This window comes from Oculina patagonica, chromosome 4 (assembly GCF_052425735.1).
Source record: "Oculina patagonica isolate OP01 chromosome 4, crgOcupat, whole genome shotgun sequence".
Classification (NCBI taxonomy): Eukaryota; Metazoa; Cnidaria; class Anthozoa; order Scleractinia; family Oculinidae; genus Oculina; species Oculina patagonica.
In genome coordinates, this window is record NC_135761.1 from 19751583 (window position 1) to 19776164 (window position 24582).

A 24582-nucleotide genomic window follows, 5' to 3' on the forward strand; every position below is an offset into this window, starting at 1 on the left:
CAAGATCAACAAAATGAAAACAAAATTAAATTTATGGCTTTCAAGAGACTTCACGATATATGGCAAGTCTTTATTGGCGAAAGCTTTAGGTATATCACAACTAGTGTACGCAGCATCGATGCTGACCGTTCCAGAATCGGTTATCAAGACTGTACAAGAGAATCTGTTCGCATTTCTATGGAAAAACAGGAAAGACAAAATAAAAAGATTGGTTATGTATCAACCAATAGCAAAAGGAGGAATCAATTTTGTTAATTTTTGCACGGTCGTTAAATCTTTACGCTTGGCTTGGATTGGTAGATTACTAGGCGAGTCTGACGATAAATGGAAGGTAATCCCCAATTACTACCTTCGAAAGTATGGTGGTTTATTATTTCTCCTTAAATGCAATTATGATGTAAAATCCTTGAAGACAGGTCTACCCCTCTTTTATCGAGAACTTCTTCAGTATTTTCAGGATCTCAAAAATACAACCAACCTCTTTCCAAATGGCGAATTCTTTCTTTGGAATAACAATTTGATAACTATAGACAACGCAACTATGTTTTGGAAATCATGGTTTGAACGCGGAATCGTGTCAGTAAAGAATGTGTTAAACTCTGAGGGCAAATTTTTATCGTACGAAGAGTTTAGCGACAAATTTAATATCACCACAAATTATATGCACTACTTTCAGCTAATTTCAGCCATTCCATCGGAGTTGAAAAGAAGAGCAGCTCAAACTTCTATTCCTGCAGCTGATCTTTCCTCGACCTCCGCTTCCATTCTTTCAAACAAAACTTTAATTAATCTGGCTGAAGCACGTTGCAAAAACTATTACCAATTGTTCAACAACCATGATCCTATTGTCCCGAGTGGTGTAAAAAAGTGGCAGAGTAAATTCCCTGAAAAACTTGGTGAATGGACTAGAAGTTTTCAGGATATATATCGCTTCACTAAGGACAATAAACTTCGTCAATTTTGTTTTCGTTTTCTGCATAGAACAATTGTAACGAAGAAAGAACTCAAACTATATCACCTAGCCGAAGACGATAAATGTATATATTGTTTTAATGCGGATTCAATAGAACATACGTTTATTGACTGCAAGGAGTCTGTAAAACTTTATTCACAAATTATATCATGGTTCAATCATCGTCAAGGTACTGAGGTAACACTCTCAAAAGAACAAATTGCTTTTCACGACACATGTCACGCGACTAATGTGCTCTCGGAACCCACAAAACGCAAGCTAGATTTGCTCATCATCTTGGTCAAACACTATATCTATTCTTCAAAATATCTTCAGAAAGAAATGTCTCTAGATGAACTTACCAATAAACTAATTGTACAATGGAAACTAGAAAAATGTACTCAAGCGTAAAGCTGTTTATCTAAATAATAATAATAATACAAGGTCACTGTAGCGAATTACTTTAAAACAATTGCTCTCAAAAACGAAGTATATATTATTATTTTTTTTAAATTGTAATTACTTTAAGCTAATGCATGGACTCCTTTTTGTACTTTTGTTGTTGTTGTTGTTTTTTAATCATGTAAAAGAAAAGTAACATTGTATAATCTTCAATAGTGTATGTAATTGTAAGTAATGTACGTGTTTTTAAGTGTATCAATAAAGTGTGTTTATCTTCAAAAAAAATAAAAATAAAAAAAAATAAAGCGTTCCTTTTATAAAAGAAAAAATAAAGGCGCGCAGTTCGATGTATCTGGATTCCGTTAAAAGAACTTTAGAGAGTGAAATACTGCCACCGTCGTTCACTACAAAACTCAATTATTCGCCACTGATCAAAATATTGACCCAATGGCGCCACGAAAGGAAGTACTTGACATTTTTCGCTTTCATGACGCGCGTGTAAATCTTTTCACATGAGCCAAGATTTATCTTCCTTTCTCAAAATAGACACCCTTACTTAATACCCAAGTTTTTGTTTCGCTTCTGCAACTTGATGATTTTCATTTGTGATTGTCCACAAGTACGCAGTCTCTACAATTAATATATTCAGCACTGATTTACTGAAAATTAGTTTGCATCCCCTTATACATCCCAATGAATAATACAATGACAGACGATAGGATCGAAATAGGTCTCTTTCTCTAACTGAATTTTTTTCTATTTCTCTTGTCGTTTTGATAAATTAAAATATTTAACTCGTCACGGCTCACAGTCTGCAAAGAGTTTGTTTATATTGATTACATTAACATCGCAGTGTTCGCGATTACAAATGCACAAACAAGCCGTTAAATTTGAATAATTGAATAATAAGAAAATTGTTATATCAAACAAACGTAACATTGATTTTTGTTAACCAAATGTTATTTTTTCAAATTACTTGACGTCTTAACATTTAATGACACAAAATCATGAATCACCTTCTTAATTGGACGAAGAGAGGGGCTATCGCAAGCATTTTTGTCAGAAATGTCAATAATAAACTGCTGACAACAATGCATTCGTGCTTAACGACGAACTGGTAGGAACAAGATTCTAGGTCAAAATTATAAAACCAAAACGAAGGAAAAATTTCCAAGCGCGAATTCGAAGTTCGATGTATCCTTAACAAAAAGAGAAAACTTCCGAGAGTCTTTACAGGTACGATCGTCGTCTTTTTTTTTTTTTTTTGGGTGTAATTGATTTTCTGTTTCTTCTTTGAACAGTTAAGGCTGGTTCTCATATGATCGCCCCGATCGTCTCTGTCGCTTTTGTCGTTTGCAAAGTCTGAGGTGATTGGAGCAAGCAAACTTTTTGAAGCGACAGAAGCGACAGAGACGATCGAGACGATCGTATGAGAACCAGGCTTTAGAGCATAGCTTCATCGCTAGATCGGTGAATATTACGTTACATGGCTGTACAATGGAATCCTGATTTTTTGGACCTCCAGGGGAAAATATCGTCAGGTACGATCGTCGTCGCCTTTTTTTTGGTCTAAGTTATTTTTTGTATGCTCTTTGAACAAGAAGTGCGTAGCTTGGCGAGCGTGGGTTTTCAAATAATTATAATTAGTAACAAATTTGTTATTATCTAAACGCTACAAGGCGGTACAGTGGAATCCCGATTTTTCAAACCATCGAGGGAAATGAGTTTTGGTTTAAGAAATCCGGGCTACATTATGGAGTGTTTGACTGAGGGAAGGGAATCCTCTTTTGGTTTGAGTTATCTGGAGGTTCGAGACATCGATGGCTCGAGAAATTGTATTTGCAACTCCCAGTACATGCATACAATTATATAATTTATTTTATTCGTTAGTCAATATTTTTTTGTATCTAAAAATTCAGCACCTAATTGTTCGTTAGTTGAATAAGGCTTAAAACATAGTCATGCGCCTAGCTGTTCAAGTTAATAACAATCCCCATATCAGTGGACTAAATATACATTTAATTCAGTTTTTCTTTGTTAGAGTTCAGACATAGTAACTATGGTTTACATACGTTTTACAGCGATTGAATAACTTTTATTTGTTCCTGTTCCAGGCCACAGAATATTTTGATGTGTGCTGGAATGGGCTCACTCTATTATGAATTAATTCGTGACTAGCAATTCGTGCGTGTATCTCGTTTTAAAATTTTGTATGTTTCAGTATATTATTTAATTTAGCTAACGAATTACTTAACCTGCTTGATCAATATTGCCGAAAAATACAATTGTTACGCAATAACAATGAGAAAATAATTCCAGCTCGAAATCAAATAAAGGAATATGCGCAATTACAGCACTTGTTGATGCTGGTAGATGTATGAAATCTATCGCTTTCTTTATAATAGTCGCCTTTGACTTTCAAGAACATTGTCTGAACCGTACAACTTCAGAAGAGACGAATTAACTAGGCTGAAGTCTTACTCTTTGTGATCCACACTTTGTGACTACTGCGCAGAGAATTCGTCGACCGAGGATCCTATCCACTGATATATTTTTACACTATCTACAGTTGCTTTGTCTTATCAAATTCAGTTAAGGAAAGAAAACAACAAAACGTTTCCCGTTCGTGCAAACAAACACAAACACTTGAAGCGAAATATTCACGATAGAAGAAATATCATAATGACAGCCACGAGTGAAAACACTAGCGAGTTACTGCGGTTTGTTAGAATTGAGATATGTGTACGAATATCCCAAAAAGTGACTAAAAACTTAATATACCACATTATAAGAAAGGCTACAGAGGAAAAATATTCTTTCTGCTTCCAAAGTAAATTGATTTTCATATGAACAGTCAAATGAAATAAAGTGTCTGTCTCGGTAAATAAAGCTTTTGTTATAATTAAGGTTGACCTGTTTTCATAATTAAAAGGCTAGTTCGAAACATTTTTACGCTATTTAGCCACGTTTGGACAATAAAGGGAACGCACTCTAAGTCAAATTTCTGGATTGAAATTTTGCAGCGAGAGTACTGACGGATTAGAAATTAAATACCGTAACTCGTTGTGTTCCAAACAGTATTTACTTTGGGCTTAGGTTTTAGAAAATAATTTTTATTTTTTTAATGATTAATTCAGGACACAATTATTTTTTATCGTTCGCAATAGAAAGCTATTGTTGAGGATGGCTTTGGTTTGTGTGAAATTACATAGCAGCAGTAACTGACGTGACAAGAATAAAAGGCTTCATCCTATTGGACAAATCGACGGCTAAACAAACTGTACAATGTAGATAGCGAATAACATTGCTTGTTAGAAAAAAAAAATAGATATTGCGTTGTGTACATGTGTTTGTTGTTTTCACAAACTTGTTCCGACGAGAATCTCACTAAACAAACAGAGGAAGTCAGAGACAGTGTGCAGTAGAAATTTATTTGTTAGCTTGGAGAAGTTACGATGTAAGTTTGCGGTTCTTTTATTTTATTTTTGATTTCTTTTCTGGTTTTGATGTTAAATCCAACATTCATTCTTTTTTCTCTACCGTTTAGCTTTCTGTTTTCCCTCAGACGACACAGACGCTGACTTCATTCAAAGGTAAATGATTTAGTGTTAAAATTGAGATACATGCAACAAAAGTACGTCCGCAGTTTTAGAGACATAGAAAAAAGGATATTTATTTTGCAAAAATAAAGGCTTTCATGTGCACACCTTAAAATGAAGTTGAGGAAAAAAAAATCAGAAAACCAAAATAAATTATATGTAGACAGCCCTTTGCATAAATTGGAGCTATTTCGTTAATCTTGACTAACTTAGCAGCTCAGATTTTTTATGATATTTCAATGATAAGAGGCAATTCACGTTCATGATTATGTTACAGTCTCTTTCCGGCTCTGCATTGTTAGGTTTCATGTTTTATTTTTTTTTCTGTTAATGGAAGATATTTTCCGTCAAACAAGTTAGTCCGGCTCAAGTTAAATTCATCAAATACACGTACACGGCACTTTACGGACATTTTTTCGATCATCCACGATACAGATTTAATAGATCATGTCCAACTTTATCGAGTTCTTTAGCGAGTGACTCTGATCAACCCGTATCTTTCAATCACATTGGTCTAAATTTAAAAGAGCCATTTTTTTTAGTAATGGGAAAACAATGTAACACAAGCCTAATAACAAACTCAAAGGACACGCAATTCTTATGCAGTAAATTACTTTAGACCAAAATGTGAAGCTAATAATAAAGATGATTTAGACCAAAATGTTGTGATAAAACAGTGTGTAAGTTTTATTATTTTTTTGGATTCTTTTCTTCGTTTTAATGTTAGATCTAACACTTGTTTTTATCTCCTTTCCCGTCTAGCGTGTTCATTTTTCCATTCAGACGATACAGCCCTACAGGCGCTGAGTTACTTCAAAGGTAAGTGGTTTAATTCACTGTGCGAGTCACGGTAGAATATTAATTTTTATTTTGAAACACTACCGCTAATATTTAGACTAGGCAAAACAACGAAAAAACTGATATAACCGAATTTTTAAGTTGTCTGTATTGTTCTAATTTCTCTAATTATCATATTGTGAATGGTTTTCACAACTTGGTTTTATTTAACACTGAATTAAAGCTTTCGGTAATATAATTCAAAATGGGTCTAAAATCCCGCAAACGCAGTTTCCAAAGGTTTTAAATGAAAAAAAAAATGCTACAACTGCTCCAGAAGTACAAATGTTTAACAATCGGGACTTTTTTCGCCCGACTAAAAAACCTTTACTGGTCGGATAATTTATACACGTTCTTATACCGTCAATGCTGCTCCATTTTTTTAACTCTGAGCAGGCTTTTAAAAAAAGAAAATGGAAAACTTAAGCTTTTTCTTTTATTGGGTTCTTTCTAACTGTATGACCAATTGGCCTTCTTGTCTTATCGATACGCTGTTTCATAAACTTGTTCAGTCAGAAACTCGATGTAAGCGTTTCAGTTTTCAAACGAGCACTCGTTTACTCTTCTTATGATTTTGATTTGTTTCAACAAAACTAACCTGAGTTTGTAAATGTTGTAAGGCTAAGTATTAGTTAAATGTGATCAAGTACGGTGTATATCAGGCCAGGTTTTGAAGAAAATGAAACCAAAACCGACAACATCATAACACCTTAAAACCGAGAAACTAAAAAAGCCCATTCTATCGGCATCTGCTTATTGCGCGGAACAATATTTTCCACGTTCAGTTTATTTACCTTTATTTGCACAATGTATAGGCATTTGTCTATATTTTAAACTATTTTTGGTCCCTGTAACACAAAAAGTATTAAAGTTACCTTTTCGTCTTTGCGCAGTTTGCAATTAAATGATCTATTTTGGCTGGCGACACGTAGGCAGTTCTAAAATTCGTTTTAACACGAAACTCGTCAAAGCAAAACAATGTAAATTAACATTTCAGACTGATAGTTATTGGTCAGTTAAGAAATAATCTCACCAATGGAATTACTAGATGTATTTCGATGCTTTACACGTTATCAGTTAGTAAACGCGTTTTAACGCGAAACTTCAACATGTTCAAAATAAATTAAGATAAAATGTTCTGACATAGTGCCGGAGTATCATTTTCATTCAGATGCTTACTGGTGCAGTTAACTTAAGGAAGCAGGAAGGCACTTAATCGATTAGTAATCTTCGACACTGTAAAGGTACGGATGTTACCTTGCTATAGTAAGTTAACAAACGTTTTAAGAAACCATGATTTTCTTCTTGGCTAATTTCCTTTTCTAGTTAAGTTTACAAGTAGGTTTAACCTTGCAAAGTCCATAGACATTGTCAGGGGCTGTTATCGATACTCCATTCGTGTGAGCCTTTTTGTCGTTGGTTTCTTTCTAACTGTACGCAGACCAGTAGTCCTTCTTATCTTGTTGATACGCTCTTTCATTAATTTTATTTATTTGAACATAAAATTCGTTACAGCGACAAGAAAAAACTGTACTATGATTTTATTTTGTTTCACTCAGTTCAAGTACGATGTCTTCTAGGCGAGTCTTGGAATAAAAAAGAAAACGTTAATTTAGCGCCTAAAACAAGGATTGAAGCATTTGTACAATTTGTAGGCAATGGTCTATATAGTGATATAAAATAATTGTTTGTAGTGTTTTCCAACGTCTTTGTAACCCCCCAAAATGAAATTTTGGCTCGTCCTCTTTGGGCATTTTGTAAATAATGTTTTTATTGGTTGGCAACACGTAGTTAGTTCTAAAACTCGTTTTAACATGAATTGTGATAACAAAACAAAGTTAAAAAAACATGTCAGGCTCCTTGCCATTAGTAAATTCAGAAATGATCTGACCAATGAAAGTGTTGTAACGTATTTCAACACTTTGCATTTTTTAAGGTAGCTCCATAGGGTAATCACGTATGATGTTGCGCGCGTTAGTGTAATACTTCGAAGTGTGGTTTAGCATTCGTTTTAAGTCCCAGTTCGCTAAAATTAACCAATGCAATCAGCTATGATGAAATAGTGTTCTACAATCTCTGTTAAAATGATGGTTTCAAGTCTTCAGTTAAGACTACCCAACAAATGCATCTTTTAATATTTAGGTGGCTAAATGTCGTTGCCATGGTAACGTCAAGTTCCCAACAATCCAACCTATCCTACCAAATTATTCCCAGATAAATTTTAGATAAACTCGCAAAGTTTGGCAAAGTGTGGTTGAATCTTGAAAAAGTTATAACCGTTCAAAGTCAGCGCGCCTGAAAGGTCCATAGTTATTGGCAGGCGCGATATTAATTCGATAGTCGAGTCATACTCCAATCGTGACCAAGTAATCGGATAGAGGTGCAGTTTAAAAAATAGCTTGATGCTCCATCTTTAGAAAATTTATATGGGACACTGTAAGCATGCATCTCTTTCTGTACTGCTACACGTACAAAGATTAAACACAAAAACGTAAATGGAATTTAAAGAAAAGTCACAGTTTTATTTCGGTAACCCGCCAGTATTCAGGACCGAATCCTCAATGCCTGCTTAAACATTACGTTTCAGCGCTACTTTTAGGGTATTGCCTCGTCTATTTAATTTAATTTATTAATCTAATCTATTTTGTTAAGCAGTTCAAAAAAGAAGAGAAACATTGCAATATAAACGTACAATGAATCATTCCAATAACAAGAGAATCCGATGACACAAATTTTTTCAAGTGTATTGACTGTACTGTAAGTGTCAATGACTCGTTTTTAATTTGCTGTATCCACAGACCAAACAATACCCATGGGAAAATCTCGCATGAAGAACTCGCTGATCATGTGGTGTGTACTGATTTTTGTGCTGATCACTTTGGGTTCAGCGACGGCGGCCAACAATGTCAGCAGCAAACCAAGTGACAAAAAAGTAAGCTCGTGATTTTATGAACAGTAGCTACCTCATATTGTTTGTTGAAAAGTGGGAAAAATTTAAATAAAATTTATATTATACACCATGATTTTCCCAGTCTAAATTATCAACGAAGACAACATGATTTATGCCATTTTATGTTTCCATGGCCATACAATCTTAAATTAAATTATTTTGAATCAACCGACTTGAGATTTCGTTTAACATTAGGATGATATATATGCAAATTTGCTGTTTTTGTTGTTGTTGCTATTTACCTTTCTCTTATTCTTTCTCATGTAATAGCTTTTTATGTTTTTTTTTTTCTTATTTTTTTCTCTCATTTCTCGGTACAGGTCTCGTTATGTTACGGTGGACAACCAGGGACAAATGGTATTCCCGGTATGCATGGCATGCCGGGTTCCCCTGGGGCACCTGGCCGTGATGGACGTGAGGGGGCCAAAGGAGACCAGGGCAGTCCGGGAAAGACTGGACCCCAGGGACCACATGGTGCAGAAGGAAAGAAAGGAGCAAACGGAGAACCTGGTGTCCAGGGCCCCGCCGGTCAAAAAGGAGAGGCAGGGGAGAAAGGTGTCAGTGGAACTCCAGGAACACCTCAGCTTTCCTCGCACATGAACTGGAAAGAATGCACATGGAAAAAAGGCGACGGCAAAGACTCAGGTGTGATCCAAGTAAGTTATGAAAATCAGTTTCCCAGTAGTTCAACGCTATGACGCACCTTTTTAAAATGGTACCCAGTCGACTGCGGAGAATATATCATGAGTTTGTGATAATGATGCTGTTACCACGGCGACATTTGCAAGGTTTTCCTGTCTTTTCTACTCAGTGGAGGGCACTATTGCTTCTATAATCATGGGATTACATTGTACCGACCAAAAGGTCCTAAGTTTAGTACTTTGATTTGGCAGGATTTTCTTAACTCAAAAATGAAGATGTTTTTATCTGGATGGAAAATAGTATTCCAGTAACAATGTCGAGTCCTTTCCTTATTGGCATGATTTCCACCCTGCTATTCGTTCTCCAAGTTCTGAAGGGAAAGTGTCTACTGTGTCTAACGCAGGGGAGATAATCACGAATATTTCTTGTCCAGCTGAAGTTGCATAAAAAACAGAATGCGCTCACGGTGTATGGGTATATTCAACAATTGTTTCATGAGCGGGCGTTAGATATGAGTTGGCTATAACTAACTCATATCTAACAAGTGCGAGTGGAATAATTGTTGCATTAAAAATACCATATTTGCGGTTCATGGTATATGAGCTCATATACATACCACGGCTTGTAATTCAACCAAAACTCAGGAATTGCAATATACCATGGCTAGTTTTCTTTTTTTTTTTTTATAAATGTATGAATGCAAGTTAGAATTCGATAATTATGCGAGCACATTAGAGCACTTTCAAATTGATGTCATGTATGAATTTCTTAATTTTTTTGAAACTACATCCTCTTCCTGAACTTGTCCTACCTGCCTTCCTCGTCCGAAATTATTATCTGTAACCTGATTTATTAGTGATAATTATCTCTGTAGAACTGTGAATTCGTGAAGAACTTCAAAGACACTGCCCTCCATGTTTACTTTGCTGGTAACCTCAGGATTCATGGATGCGACGGCTGCTGTAGCCGTTGGTATTTCACCTTCAATGATGCCGAGTGCAGCTCTCCTGGGTCCATTGATGGCGCGTTCTACATGGCAGACAAAACCCGCTATCTTCACCGTCACCGCCATATTGAAGGTCACTGTAATAACATTCACAAGGGAAAGGTGCGAGTGGGATTCTGGGTTGGAAACTGCAATCAAGGTCACAAGAATGCTGACGCGTACACGGGCTGGGCGACAATGTCCCGGATCTTCATTGAAGAGGTGCCAAAAGCTCAGCAGTAAATCGCTAGACCTGATTCACTGGACTTTATAGAAGAACTTTAGCATAGTAAGGATAGAAAACACTGCTGTGTTTTTTTAGAAGCGTTCGCATCGAAACTTCTGTATCAAATAAGAAATAAAGTCCAGAACATTGTCAAATGGCTGTCCGTGTTTCATTCACAAGTCTCCTGATAACTTTGTGTGGATTTCTAACGTGGAGCACTGAAAGAGTATGCCCTGCAAGAGCAGTTGAAAAACTTGGAGATACTATGTGTAAAAATATCCAAAAAAAAAACAATAAGTATAATTGTTTACAGTTGACACAGAATTCAACGGTTTCATTTAGTTCCTTAACCCTATCCAGACCGGGGGGGGGGGGAGTGCCCGCGCTGACTTTGAACGCTTATAACTTTTTCAATATTCAATCAAACGCTGCCAAACTTTGCGACATTATCGAAAATTTATCTGGGAATAATTTGGTAAGGTAGGTTGTTGTGTCACGAACTTGACGTCACCATGGCAACGGCATTTTGACAGGCATGTTTTCCCAAATTTGTAATTTTCGTGTTTCTATTGATGAAAAATAACTTTAAAGCAATTATTTTCACCTTTTACGGGTTTTAAGCACATTTTCATTGATTTTAAGTATTTTCCGGTAATTTTGGGCGGTTTTCTGACGTTTTGGAAAAATTTCTAAATCCAAGATGGCGGATCCAAGATGGCGGCTGTTTTCACATGATGATGTAATTGTCACGTGATGTGACGTCATCATCCCACGTGACTTATATTAAAAGATAGATTTTAGAACATACTATATATCCTGTAAGTTTCATTGTGATTGCTTATATATTCTGGAAGTTACGGAGCGGGGGCGGAATCCGCCCCCTCCCGGTCTGAAAAGACCAAAAAAGCCCGGTCTGAATAGGGTTAAACTGCGCCTAAAAATCCGATCACATCCAGAAACTTGTGTTACTTCCAATTGCAAGTCATTCATACTTGAAACCGAAGTCAAATATCACGCATATATATATTTTTTTATTTCATAGGCCACATGCTTCGATCAGTAAAACTCATACGTACCCAACGTGACGGTTGAACCTTCGTTCGTTTGTTTGCTCCGCGCGCTTGGAAAGGAATCGACTGCTACGCAGAGTTTTCAAGCTATTAAAATGGGTTTTTCACCAAAGTTAAAACACAAACCCGAGTGTACGTACTTGGACCAATAAGTCTCCTTGCCGAGTTTCGATTCTCCTTTATACTCACCTTTATATTTGAGACATTGAAAACTGGAATCTTTCTGAATAAAAAGCGTTTTTATGTTCATTTTGTCAAGATCGAAAGTGAAAAACACACATCATAAGAATAATTCTGGCAGCTTTTTGCGTCTTCCCCCCTTTTTTTACCTCTTCCCTCTTTATTTGTTACATGCCTGCTTACAGTCATCCTCGGAGACCCATGGGCAGCTAGACGGGGCGAAACGAAGGAAATCGGGAAAAAATCGACGAAGGTTTTCAATAAGGGAAGAAAGAGCCTCCCCTCTTTTTTTTTCCCGCCCTTATTAAAATCTTTTGTCACCTGGTTTATTTCGTTTCGCCCCGACTAGCTGCCCCTGGGTCTCCGAGGATGGCTTACAGTATAAGCACCGATATAAATTATGCCAAGGAGGAAGTGTTAACAATAGAAAACTTTAGAAAATAGCACAAAGTAAATACGTGCGCTGATTGGTTAAAAATTGTGCTTCTATAACTCGATGGAGACACAGACAGTTGTCGTAGACACGGCAATCAATATTCACGGCGCTGAAATAAGCAATGCAAAAATAACAACTAAGAATTGTGCCAAATTTTAATGTCACAGCTCACAAAAACCAGGTTAAGACTAAACAAATATTTGCACACTTGAAAACAAGCGAGTAAGATGTTTACAGAGCCCGCTACACATTCAAAAATAGTCTGTGAAAGAAATTATCTAAGCGGCTGACCTTTCAAAGAAGTATATGAATTGGCGCAACTTCACTCCATTCTGAGCTTTGCAGCACTTCAGAACTATTCACAGCTCCTCAAAAGGACAAGATATTCGTCCAGAATGCCGAGTCAAACTTCTTTTCACAGAAAAATAATGCACTTTCACCTCCAAGGTTCGAGTCGCTCGATCGGCAGCATCGGTCGTCAAACCATTCGGTTAGGTGGATGAAGCGAAATAAAACCACAATTCCTGACTCCTTCCTGCAGTGCTTGACTTCAGTTAAACCATCGGCTTAGTTATTTCTCATAATTACGTTAATTTTGGGGCCTGTTTTCTTTGTTTGTTTGGCACAAAACGGTGAATTTTAGCCTTCAAGCAAATGTTGAACAGTTGATTTATTTCTGTTCATCGACTCCCTTTCTATGATTGGTTGATTATGTTCATGACGTAAAACCGCGAGGTGAAGAGAATCTACGTTTTGATGTTAAATAAAGCGCTAAATATTACTTTGATGTGCGTTATTTTCTTTGTGCTTTTTTCTAAAAGAAATAGAAAACATGTTTTCCGTGTTTCTATCGAGTTATAGAAACACTCGTGAAAGTTTGGGAGAACTCGAAAAAGCTGTGGAAACACTCGTCTATCGACTCGTGTTCCCACAGCATTTCTCGTTCTCCCAAACTTCCACTCAAGATAGGATCAAAGAACACGACCGGGACATCCGACTCGCACGCATCCAGACTTCCGCCGTTGCAGAGCATACCAACAACACCGGACACTACCCGCTTTGGAATGAGGTAAAGTTTATTGATCGTGACTCGCACTGGTACACACGCCGGGTCAAAGAGGCGATTTACATAAGACTTCACCCTAATAATATCAACAGGGACAGTGGAATTGAAATTCCTGAAGCATAGATGCCCACGATCAAAAAACACAGCAACAGGAGAACTGTATGACTGCGGACCGCCGAGGGAGCAACAGTACACCGGCATGCAGAACACTGAGGATCGAAATGCACCAATCAGAGCTGTTGAAAACCATCCAATCACAGCGCAGCCGAGTGCTTTATAAGCTAACGCACAACCAGTCGACCTTATCGCCTGATGAAGACTAGCAGTATGCAGTCGAAACGTTGCGATCTCCATCACACGTGACTACGTCGTGAGACAAACGAAATAATACTTTATTATTGTACTCTACCACGATGAATAACCACAACATTTTTTATGACATTAATAGAAAACTAGATAGTAAACGTTACCATTGTAATTGTTTGGTGTCAAAATTTTCTAAACAAGTTACGTTGGATAGCAATGCTATCCATTCATGTTTCGTTCTTCTGATTTCAAAATGGGAGATCTCTCGTTACTGGTCCATTAGAAAGTAATTCATTTCCCGTGGTGTACCAATATTAATCGTTCTGTGACAAGGATTGCTTCTCCCCAGTTAAAATTTCCCAACTTGGCGAACTTTGCAGGATCAAATTGGAATTTTATTAGAACAAAATAATACCCATTTACTTACAGTTCGCTAACTCAATTGGTAAAAACACGTGTTTGTAACACTGTGACAGATCTGAGTGATAAAACGGCAGCAAAAGAAGAATTATTTTCGCTCCTTGTGGATTTTGCAAAAACCAGTACTACTTCCTAATTACTTTTTTTATCTGAATAGTGCATTTTACAGTCTAGCTGGTCTCTTGTGTTTTCGAAATGAATTGAAGCAAAACGAGTGCTGGTTTTGAAATGCGTTCCCGCATCACGCAAGACTTCTATTTCCTGTTGCTGTAGTTTGCGCTTAGCTGGAATCTTTTGATAACTATACTACTGGAGTCAGGTGCCAAGACCTGAATCAAACTGAAAGCGACAATTTAATGTAAATTATGTTGAGGCAGTTGTCGTTAGCTTTCCTCAGTTCCGTGTATTAAATAAAACGCTTAGAACAAACGCGTCCATCTTCCTTTAGTTCGTATCAGTAAAGGAGAATGTAAAAACAGAACGTTCATCTTCCTTTAGTTCGTGTCAGTAACAAAGAATGTAAAAAGAGAACATTCATCTTCCTTTAGTTCGTGTCAGTAACAAAGAATGTAAAAAGAGAACATTCATCTTCCTTTAGTTCGTGTCAGTAACAAAGAATGTAAAAAGAGAACGTTCATCTTCCTTTAGTTCGTGTCAGTAACAAAGAATGTAAAAAGAGAACATTCATCTTCCTTTAGTTCGTGTCAGTAACAAAGAATGTAAAAAGAGAACGTTCATCTTCCTTTAGTTCGTGTCAGTAACAAAGAATGTAAAAAGAGAACATTCATCTTCCTTTAGTTCGTGTCAGTAACAAAGAATGTAAAAAGAGAACATTCATCTTCCTTTAGTTCGTGTCAGTAACAAAGAATGTAAAAAGAGAACATTCATCTTCCTTTAGTTCGTGTCAGTAACAAAGAATGTAAAAAGAGAACGTTCATCTTCCTTTAGTTCGTGTAAGTAACAAAGGAAGTCGTTTCTTTCATTTGGCTTCTTCCTTTATTCCTGTGGTCACATATTCAGCAACGTCAGACCACAATTGATGACACGTTATAACAGCCTCGTGTCATTGGACATTCGTAAATTTGCATCTGTTTTACGAACCAATCATTTTGTGACTCTTGGCTTTAATCTGTAGCAATACGAACGTGTTTAGCAACGTACAAACAGCTTATGATATTAATTTGCTTCAGTTTGCAACGGCAACTGGTTGGAAAGAGACGAGAATAAGCTGGACTAGTGTATGTGCACAAAGCTTGCTTATGGTGAAGCTTTCATTACTTTTAGGCCTGTGATTTTTAATTTACAGCCGCGCTTTTCCTTTGTTATTCAATTTGTTAGTTATTTCAATCCAGACAGAAGTGAAAGGGCACTCAAGCTTTAGAGATAAGCACTTCCGACAGGACCGTGACTGAAGAGCAACTGGTAGGTAAAACCAGTTTTTAACGTTTTTAACAATATATCCTGTTTGTATCTTTAAGAAAAAGCCGGTATGACTTGTCACCTTTAAAAGCGTTCAATTGTTTGCAGTAGACGTTGCACAATATACTTTACCTCACTAGTTATTGTTCTAATTAACGTTATGTAACACCATGATCACTGAGTTCAGAATAGTGTAACGTAAACGTAGTGTATCTCCTAAATCAAAAAATCTCACATGCGGCTTAATTGCGGGCCGAAGAGAGGCCCGCAACCCTAATCTTGACAGTGACCAGCGGATTGCGTTTTACGCGTGCGCGCCACGTTTATAAACCAGGACCGAACCGGAAGTTGACAATTTTTGTTCTTCCACTAAGCACGATCGGAATGCGAAAATGTGTTAATCACGACAGTTTGTCGTAACACCGGAAGAGAAAAATCTGTTCTCCAAGAGCGATATTTTAAAAACAGCTTGTCACATTAGATAAACCTTCTGTGACATTGAAGGCGTGTTGCTTTTGAGAACATTTGCTGTGATTGAATCACAGATAAACCACGGTAAAGCGAATGATTCCAACAACGGTTATTGTCGAGAAATTCGTTATAACACTGATTACATAGCGAGTTTACCGACTGAGAAAAATCACATCTAAATTCACACTGCACCCCCGGGGGGGACTCCCATATGAAACGGACGGGGATGCTCGTCGGAAATTTTGAAAAGAACCCCTAAAAGAGACCAATCTGGGTGTGGATCAAGCCTTTCTTGACCCCTAAAAGATACCAAAAAACTAAGAATGGAGTTTATATTTGTATATTTCTTCGTGTGTAACGCTAAACGAGACCATTATGGCTAAAAATATTGGCGTTTTGGGCGTTTTTTCCCGGAACACCCTAAGCGAGACCAAGAGTCCAAAATTTTCAACCCTAAGCGAGACGACGAGCATCCCCGTCACTTTCATATGCGAGTCCCCCCCCCCCCCCCCGGGACTGCACCGCGTGCGAAAAATCCTTGCGTGACGCGTTACTCAGAATAATTGTCTATTGTCCATTTGATCATTTCAGTCCTCCTTGTTCAGTCGTTTATTTATAGTTATCGGCACTGCCTAACAGTACCTTGTCTTAGTGCGTCAAGGCCCGCACTTTCTAACCTGTGGTTACCACTAGTTTTATACATGTTTATACATGACATAAAGTCACCATCTAAAAAATTCCGTGGTGTTAGTAACTGGTTACTAAATACAAACCAAATACAAACCAACTTGTCACAGCGTTCCCCAAAGCTGTCTGTGTGAAATACGGCTAATCCGTACGTGTCTTAATTTGATACTACAGTATTCTCCACAGACCATCATGTTATGTTTACTGATTTTATCGCTGATATCGATTAACTTGTGCTCTGCGGCGGAAAACCCAAGTAGTGGAAAACCAAGTGACAACAAAGTGAGTTTAATATATTTAGCAGTTTTCCCATTTTTATTGTGAGCGAGGCAAACATCCTATTTTTCAGCAAAACATTCCAACGAAGGTACAATGCCAAGTTGTTGTGTTTTGTACAATATCGTTTAGTGACAACCTCGTTCCCAGGGCTTTTCCCTTTTTCAAATCTGTCGATAAGAACGCTTCTCGACAGCAGTGATGAGTTTCAACTACATTACATGAAATTTTCGCGTTCACGTCCGCCCGTTCCCAATTACCAAGGGAAAAGCCCTGGGAACGAGGTTGGTTTAGTGATTATAACCTAAATGTGCCAGTGCTTACATTGTTGCCAAAATCTCTGTTTTCTTGCATTGTTCTGTATAAATGTGAATCAAAAACCCGGCTAGTCATCAGATATGATCTTTGAATTTTCACAACCACAAAAGAGTAGCAATCTTTCAAAGATTGCAGCTGATTCGAAAAACGTTCAAATAATATATTTTTTTCACTTTTTACAGCCTCTTTCACTGTGTTACGGTGGACAACCAGGGACAAATGGTATTCCCGGTATGCATGGCATGCCGGGTTCCCCTGGGGCACCTGGCCGTGATGGACGTGAGGGGGCCAAAGGAGACCAGGGCAGTCCGGGAAAGACTGGGCCCCAGGGACCACCTGGTGCAGAAGGAAAGAAAGGAGCAAATGGAGAACCTGGTGTCCAGGGCCCAGCCGGCCAAAAAGGAGAGAGAGGGGAGAAAGGTGACAGTGGAACTCCAGGAACACCTCAGCTTTCCTCGCACATGAACTGGAAAGAATGCACTTGGAAAAGAGGCGAAGATAAGGACTCAGGAGTGATCCAGGTAAGTCATTTAAGTCACTTTGTAGTTCAGAGATGCACTTGGATATATAGCATTGACAGTTTGACCATACGGCTATATTTTCATCCATTTACAGAACTTGTTTCCTTCTACCTTCCTCATCGGAAGTGATTATCTATAACCAATTAATTATGACTAATCAATATCTCCGTAGAACTGCGAATTTATGAAAAATTTCACAGACACTGCCCTCCATGTTTACTTTGCTGGTAACCTCAGGATTGAAGGATGTGACAACTGCTGTAGCCGTTGGTATTTCACCTTCAATGGCGCCGAGTGCAGCTCTCCTGGGTCCATTGACGGCGCGTTCTACATGAGAACCGGCAAGAATCACGACCTTCACCGTCACCGCCATATTGAAGGTCACTGTAATAACATCCACAAGGGAAAGGTGCGAGTGGGATTCTGGGTTGGAAAGTGTACCTCTAGCCACAAAATTGCAGACGCGTATACTGGCTGGCATTCGATTTCCCGTATCTTCGTTGAGGAGGTGCCAAAAGCTCAGCAGTAATCACGTAACAAGTGATCCACTGGACTTTCTAGAGAAAATGTTAGTGTAGTAAAGATATCTTTTATTACATGAAATTTTCGCGACACTTTAATTTCGCGAAAATTAAGTGACTCACTTTATATCAACAAAAAAATTAAGTTTAGTACCCTGAAGGAAGGATTTTCAGTGTAAATGGATGTTGTCGTCAATTGACTCAAGATCAACAACTCATGCACGTACAAACATGACCTACTTGTAGACATTGTGAGAACTGCTCTGTTGTTGCTATTGCCGAGAATAAGACCCGCTCTTGCGTTTTTGTTAATTTTGACGTTTTTGTTCCCTTGATGAAGTCGTTTTATTTAATTCAAGGGTATGTTAAATAATATTGCTAAGGAAATGTCAATTGTGTGAACTGTCTTACTCAAAAACGCGAATTTAAAGTGATTAAAAATACAAAGTTTTCGCAAAATCGCGAAATTAACGTGTCGCGAAAATTTCATGTAATGTAGTTGAAACTCATCACTGCTGTCGAGAAGCGTTCTTATCGACACATTTGAAACTTCTGTATCAGTTGAGAAATAAAGTCCAGTAACATTATATACCTGTCAGGTTGCAGTTTCCTCTTGATGTTTCAATGCATGCTGCGCATTAAAAAACAGAAAATCTGCCACTTGAGTGCGGAGGGTCTATTTTCGGTATAATAGTTTTAAAAGCAAACACGATCACTCAAAACTCAGATACTCATTATCAAAATATTGACTCAATAAACGCCACGCTTGGAACTGTGCTTGACATTGTCCTGTCGAAGCGCGTGCAAACCCCTGTGCGAGTTGTAAATGAAAGCCTAGGACAAGATTCCACCTTCCTTTCTTTCCACCAACACCTTTAACTTAATTTATATCCATACTTACTCAACAATCTTTACAATATAGCCTACACAATACAGCTGTGATATATATACCGCTTTATTTACAGAATATTTATGCTCTTATACGGTGATCCAATCAACAAATTATCAACATGACATCGGAAATTGTTCTATTAATCTAGCTGTTTTAAGAACATACTTAGCCAATTGCTATTGCGAAGGAGACTGAGCTCATATTCGACGTTACAGAAGGGTTGTTCATTTTGAAACTAATCTTGAGACTAAAATACCTTCAGCTGGCATTCTGGACGTTTTGAATTTAAAAAAGCTAAAAAAGAACACAGAGCCAAAAATCTTTATTTATTGGGTGCAGTAAGACGATATTTATTTGAAGATGAAGTTTTCAACATGACACGAGCATGGGACAAAGAAAAATTCTGAGCCCCCGAAGGTAATCGAACCCATGGCCTCCCAGATACCGGTTGGGCGCTCTTACCAACTGAGCTACGAGAGACTCGTTGTGAGCTGCGCCATTTACTAGGTTGATATGTGACACGCGTCCTGCATACTGCTAGGATCAGCAATGTCGAAATCATCAAGTTTGTAGTAAATAATAAAGGTGGTAAATTTTAAACGAGCGTGGGACAAAGAAATTTTTTTACAAAATTTATTACAATATTGCCAGATATGTCAGTACGTAATAAACTATGAAGCAAGATTCAGAAGATTATATAGATGTCATTAAGCGCTACTTTAATACCAATATGAACAGAAAACAATATTTTCCGAGCGCGCAGCTTGATGTATCTTTATCAAAGAACTTTGGAAAGCGGAATAAAGCTACTGTCGAACAACTAAAAACTCAAATTTAACATTCGCCACTGATCGTGTAATTGCCTTCCCGCGAGCCAAGATTTCTCTTCCTTTCTTTCCGCCAACACTTTTACTTGACACTCGAGTGTTCAGTTTTAGTCCATTTGTTAGCGATCAATCTTTGGATTTCTGATTGCAAAATTATAAGCACTGGATATAATCCATGATGGCGTTGGATATAATCCACAGACGCCCTGTTGATTTGATTGTTCCAATAGCGAAGCACTGACAACATCAGCGTGTTCTGAGAGAAATAGAAGGAATCTAGGTGAAGTTTCTGTTTCAAGAAAGTGTTTTAGGAACACCAGCTTTTTTAGAAAGTGTTTTAGGAACACCAGCTTTTTTAGAAAGTGTTTTAGGAAAATCGTCCCCCATTTTCGGTTTGTTTGCCTGAGTATAGGGAGCTTTAGCAAACCACGACGGCAACGAGAACGAGAACGTCATCAAACAAAAGATTTAACGAGCAAAATAATAACTCTGTACGTGCGTTTAAAGTCCTGGTACATTTCTTGGCCGTTGTCTGTGTAACAACAACGTGAAATGACCAAGTTCCGCGTACATTTGAGAACGTGAACAAAGGCAGCAAAATTTCCGTATTTCTATTTGGGGATGAACGCTTTCTTTACATATTCAGCTTCGGTTAGTTCCTAAACCAATAGATGCACTGAATATCTCTGGATAATTGCGAAATTCTCGAGTTAAACATAAATTCATTTTGCACCAGGCGTTGTCCTCGGCGTCGCCATCGTCATTGCTAAAGCTCCCTATTGTTTGAGTCGTGACGTACCTCGCGCGCTTCGCTATTTTTGGCCACACGCGCGTAGTCTGCGTTGCAGCAGGATATGTCACAAAACCCGGCGCTTTCGACTGACTGCGACGCAGGCTAGCTACACGCGGCAGGCACGAGGAATTCTTTTAAAAAATAAATAAATAAACGAGGTTGCAGCGATGTAACAGTCAAAATGTCATACACTGTGTTTTCTCATCATTTTGTTCCCCACTCGCCTTTTTAACCCCATCGTTATACCGTAAGAGAGGCAAAACATTTTGGTGCACTGAAAAGGCACGCCACCAGTAGAAAAGAAATTGGGAAAAACTGCGTTGACCAAACGACTGTTTTTAAGCAAATATTTAAAGGATATATTTTTCCAAATTTTTGCGATAATGGATGTCGAGTCTTCGTTTAAAGAATAAAATATGCACTCAAACGGGCTCGTTTGAGTGCATCGTTTGGCTCGTTTGTTTCCGACCATGAATTGAACGGTCCGGCATTTCTGTCGAGATATCAAAGGGTTGATACAAGAAGGGTACATTTATTCGACGGCTGTTTAACAAGAGATGGGAATATCACTGACAGACCTGAGAGTGGTCGAATGTTGAATGTCAACGCGGAGATAATCAAAGATGGCGATAGGATTCGAAATTCGCTTTACACTCGATATTTGGCAGATATGGCGTTCTGGATGATCTTAACAGGAAGCTTCTGCTGACGATTACATCTAAATAACAGTAGAAAACGGAGGAAAGACTCAGAAGAAGACGTTTTGGACTGTCTGGTCGGAAGAATGTGGGTATTGTTTACGTTTCAGTGACAGTTAATTTTGTAATTATAAGTATTTTGAGAGCGTTCGCACTCAGCGCGTATAGAGAGCCCGAAATAACTTTTTACACTAGGTTTGAGAACGCATCTCCCCTTTCAAAATATCTGAAATTCAAGTAATTTAGAGGTTTACCGGGTAGAGCAATTCTCTCTCGAAAAAGAGCGCCAAATTAAGAATTTCGAGCAACCGAATTTTAGTGATTTTCAGCGGCTCGCCGTGACCTTCAGAATTAACTTAGAGAGAAAAGATTGGACTCAAATGGCTTATAAACACTTCAATAGTACATTTCTAGGCTCATAAACTGGGTTTCATTTAATGCGAATGAGCCAGTGCGAAGTTTACGACACGGTATGAGTCATGTTTATTTTGTGTGTTTTAGACACTGGGGTTCATAACGGTTTTATAAGTTTTTGACCGGTCGAAGAAATATTTGAAGAAAAAAATCCCACTACGTTTATAGGCCTACCATAGGCTTTTTGTGGGCGGCATATCTAGAATTCTGATGTTGAAGTTTTGTGCCACTTATTTTTGTTTTGGCTCGGTCTCAGTGGATCTTTGCTCTTAAGCAGTTCTTGTTATTTATCTGAATTTTTATATATTGCATGCATTTTGTCGTCCCACTTAGAAAAACTATAGTGTGCAACTACATTCAAAAATAGGAACAACATGACTGACTCACACTCATCCGCGGAAAAAAAGACTGAGCAAACGCAGAAATATAAGCTGCTATTCTATTAAACAAAAATCGCCAGCAGAGAAAGTAAATAGCTTTAGCAAATGAATTGAATGACAGCAAATGAATGCTAGAATGAAAATGACAATTTAAGAGCACAGGTTTCCTACGGTCAAACATATGTCGGTAAGAGTCCTTAAATGGATTTCGCTCATACTCTTACCATGGGTAGGCCTTAATATAAAATAAATCACAGTATACTTTGTTTGGCTAAATATCGATTTGTTTTCGAGAAAATCGATAATTCTAAAATCCAGCAAAATTGACGCTTTCGGAGCTCAAAATTTATGCCGAGTTTGTTAGCTTCGCGTCGAAAAATAAAGCACTCTGGAAGAAAAGTACCTATTTAATATCGAAGAATAACATCAAATTAGTACGTCGAAAGCAATTTCTGCTCTTAAAGTCCTTTTATTTACAAAATATAATTAAGTTTATTCGACACACGTTTGATTTAATTCAAAATAGGTCAAACTTATCGCTTTATTTAAGTATGAGCGAAGCGAAATAAATGGCCGAAAATTTGGTGTTAGACAGATAAATGATTGTTCTTTTCGATACTAAAAGGATTTCCTGGAGAAATGATTTAGTGCGATGCTTTCAGATCTCAAAGTTGCTTAAAATTCGTTAATTTAACCGACCGTGACATTGTTGATCTTATCAACATTATGTAAACAATCCACGCAAAGGTTAATTTTCCCCATGTGAACTTCAACTGAGTAAAATAAAAACATAGACTTGCTTACCGTGGTGTTCGCTGATACATTGTAAATCCTGTTTTCCTCATTTACGACAAAACCTAAGCCCTCGGCGAAGCTGTTATCCAATTTTCTTGACGCGCCATTTGTAACTGATTTCCACGTATTGAAGTGACAGTTCTTTTCCATGCATTCTTGAAAACAGTCCTGAGTCTTAACTGATCAGTGTAAACAGGAATACGAAGTACTTTGCTTTAAATCAACTTAAAGCTTAGCAGCAGGGGTAGATAAATCGATACGGTCGGCGAATCTTCGTTTCGAAAACCGCCATTTGAGATTTGTCGCCCCTTTGTTTTGCGGTATGCAGATAATTAATTCACACTTGAGTAACTTCCGGCACATGAAATCGACAACTACCGTGACCCTATAGCACTCTCCTTTTCGAAATATTGGTCGAGGCACTATTTTTATCATTTTAACATAAGCTCTCAATGAAGAACTTTTGGGCTGAACTTGTAATAAAGTTTCACTTCAGTTAGCCACCGTTCGAGAGAGTTGTTAAATGGTTGCATGAAATCCGGGTGGAAAGTTCTTCCGCGTTGCTTCGCTTTGTTTCATATTTTTTATCCAGTTCTTACCCTTGTTCAAATTTTTGTCCCTTCTTCAGTGGAAAATTTGAAACGACGTTAAAATCCTTATAAGACGGAGATCTCTTTTAGACGAACTGAGTTGGAGCCGGTCCCGAAGGTACCCGCTTCAGAGAGAGTTGGCTGTACACAAAGCCTTAGATGGCGTCGTTTGATCCGTCTCCCGTGAATGTCAGTTAAAAATATATATTCCGCTGTGTAGTCTAGCCTGTAAACAAGCTCTCCTTCTTTCTCCTGTGGAGGATTGGGCGAAATAAAAGCGGGAAGGAAAGGTGGGGAAGGGGTGGGGAAAAAAGGGACCATATATCATGTATATGCAGTTGTAATACCAGTCACGGTAAACAATTTATAATAAAACGCTGAACATTTATGACTGTATAAAAAGTTATTGGTGTAAAAATTAAGGAAAGGGTGCTTTTCACTTCATTAGATTAAGCTAGGTGAAGAAAAGTACACGTAATCAGAAGTTTGTTATGGACTTCTGACGTGATGCCATATTTTGTATTTATTTCTGCGAAGTACAACAAAGCATTTATACCAAAGTAGCATTATTAAAAAAAAATGAGCATAATTACAGTTGAGCATTATATCGGACAAAAAACAAGCATTGTTAGAAGCATAACATTCCCTTTTTACCAGCGTAATTGGAAGGGCCTCTGGTATTCAGTTAGAAAGAACTTGCATTCAAAAGATACCGCGTTCTAGAAACAAGTCACCCCGTTTTGGCTGCTGATATTTTGGAACTTTTGTGTGTTCAAAATACCATATCTCGTTCTAGATATCGTCTGATATTGAAAATCCCGTTCTAGATCGGGAACCCAAAACCACGACCTCATTGGACGGCACAGAGCCGTTTTTGGGGAATACCCCAGCTTCGACAACTCCTTCCTA

The 24582-nt window shown here is 37.8% G+C and overlaps 2 protein-coding genes across 7 annotated transcripts in view; both read left to right on the forward strand.

Annotated features, from left to right (window-relative positions):
- Positions 1-24582, forward strand: part of LOC144651803 (collagen triple helix repeat-containing protein 1-like) — a 132810-nt gene that overhangs the window by 99650 nt on the left and 8578 nt on the right. For 2 of the 6 annotated variants that reach the window (XM_078511808.1, XM_078511809.1), the window contains one exon: positions 17425-17763. In XM_078511808.1, coding sequence (XP_078367934.1) covers positions 17425-17763 — 339 coding nt within the window. Of the gene's footprint in view, positions 1-4901; positions 4948-5715; positions 5773-8588; positions 8723-9060; positions 9397-10256; positions 10611-16506; positions 16931-17424; positions 17764-17935; positions 18872-24582 lie in introns of those variants that run through there. The other 4 variants (XM_078511806.1, XM_078511814.1, XM_078511811.1 and 1 more) reach the window with 4 other exon arrangements.
- LOC144651855 (collagen triple helix repeat-containing protein 1-like) overlaps positions 2544-24582 on the forward strand; it is a 72711-nt gene continuing 50672 nt past the window's right edge. Inside the window, exon 1 of the mRNA XM_078511892.1 lies at positions 2544-2590. The gene's annotated coding sequence lies outside the window, so the exon portion shown is untranslated. The remainder of the gene's footprint in view (positions 2591-24582) is intronic.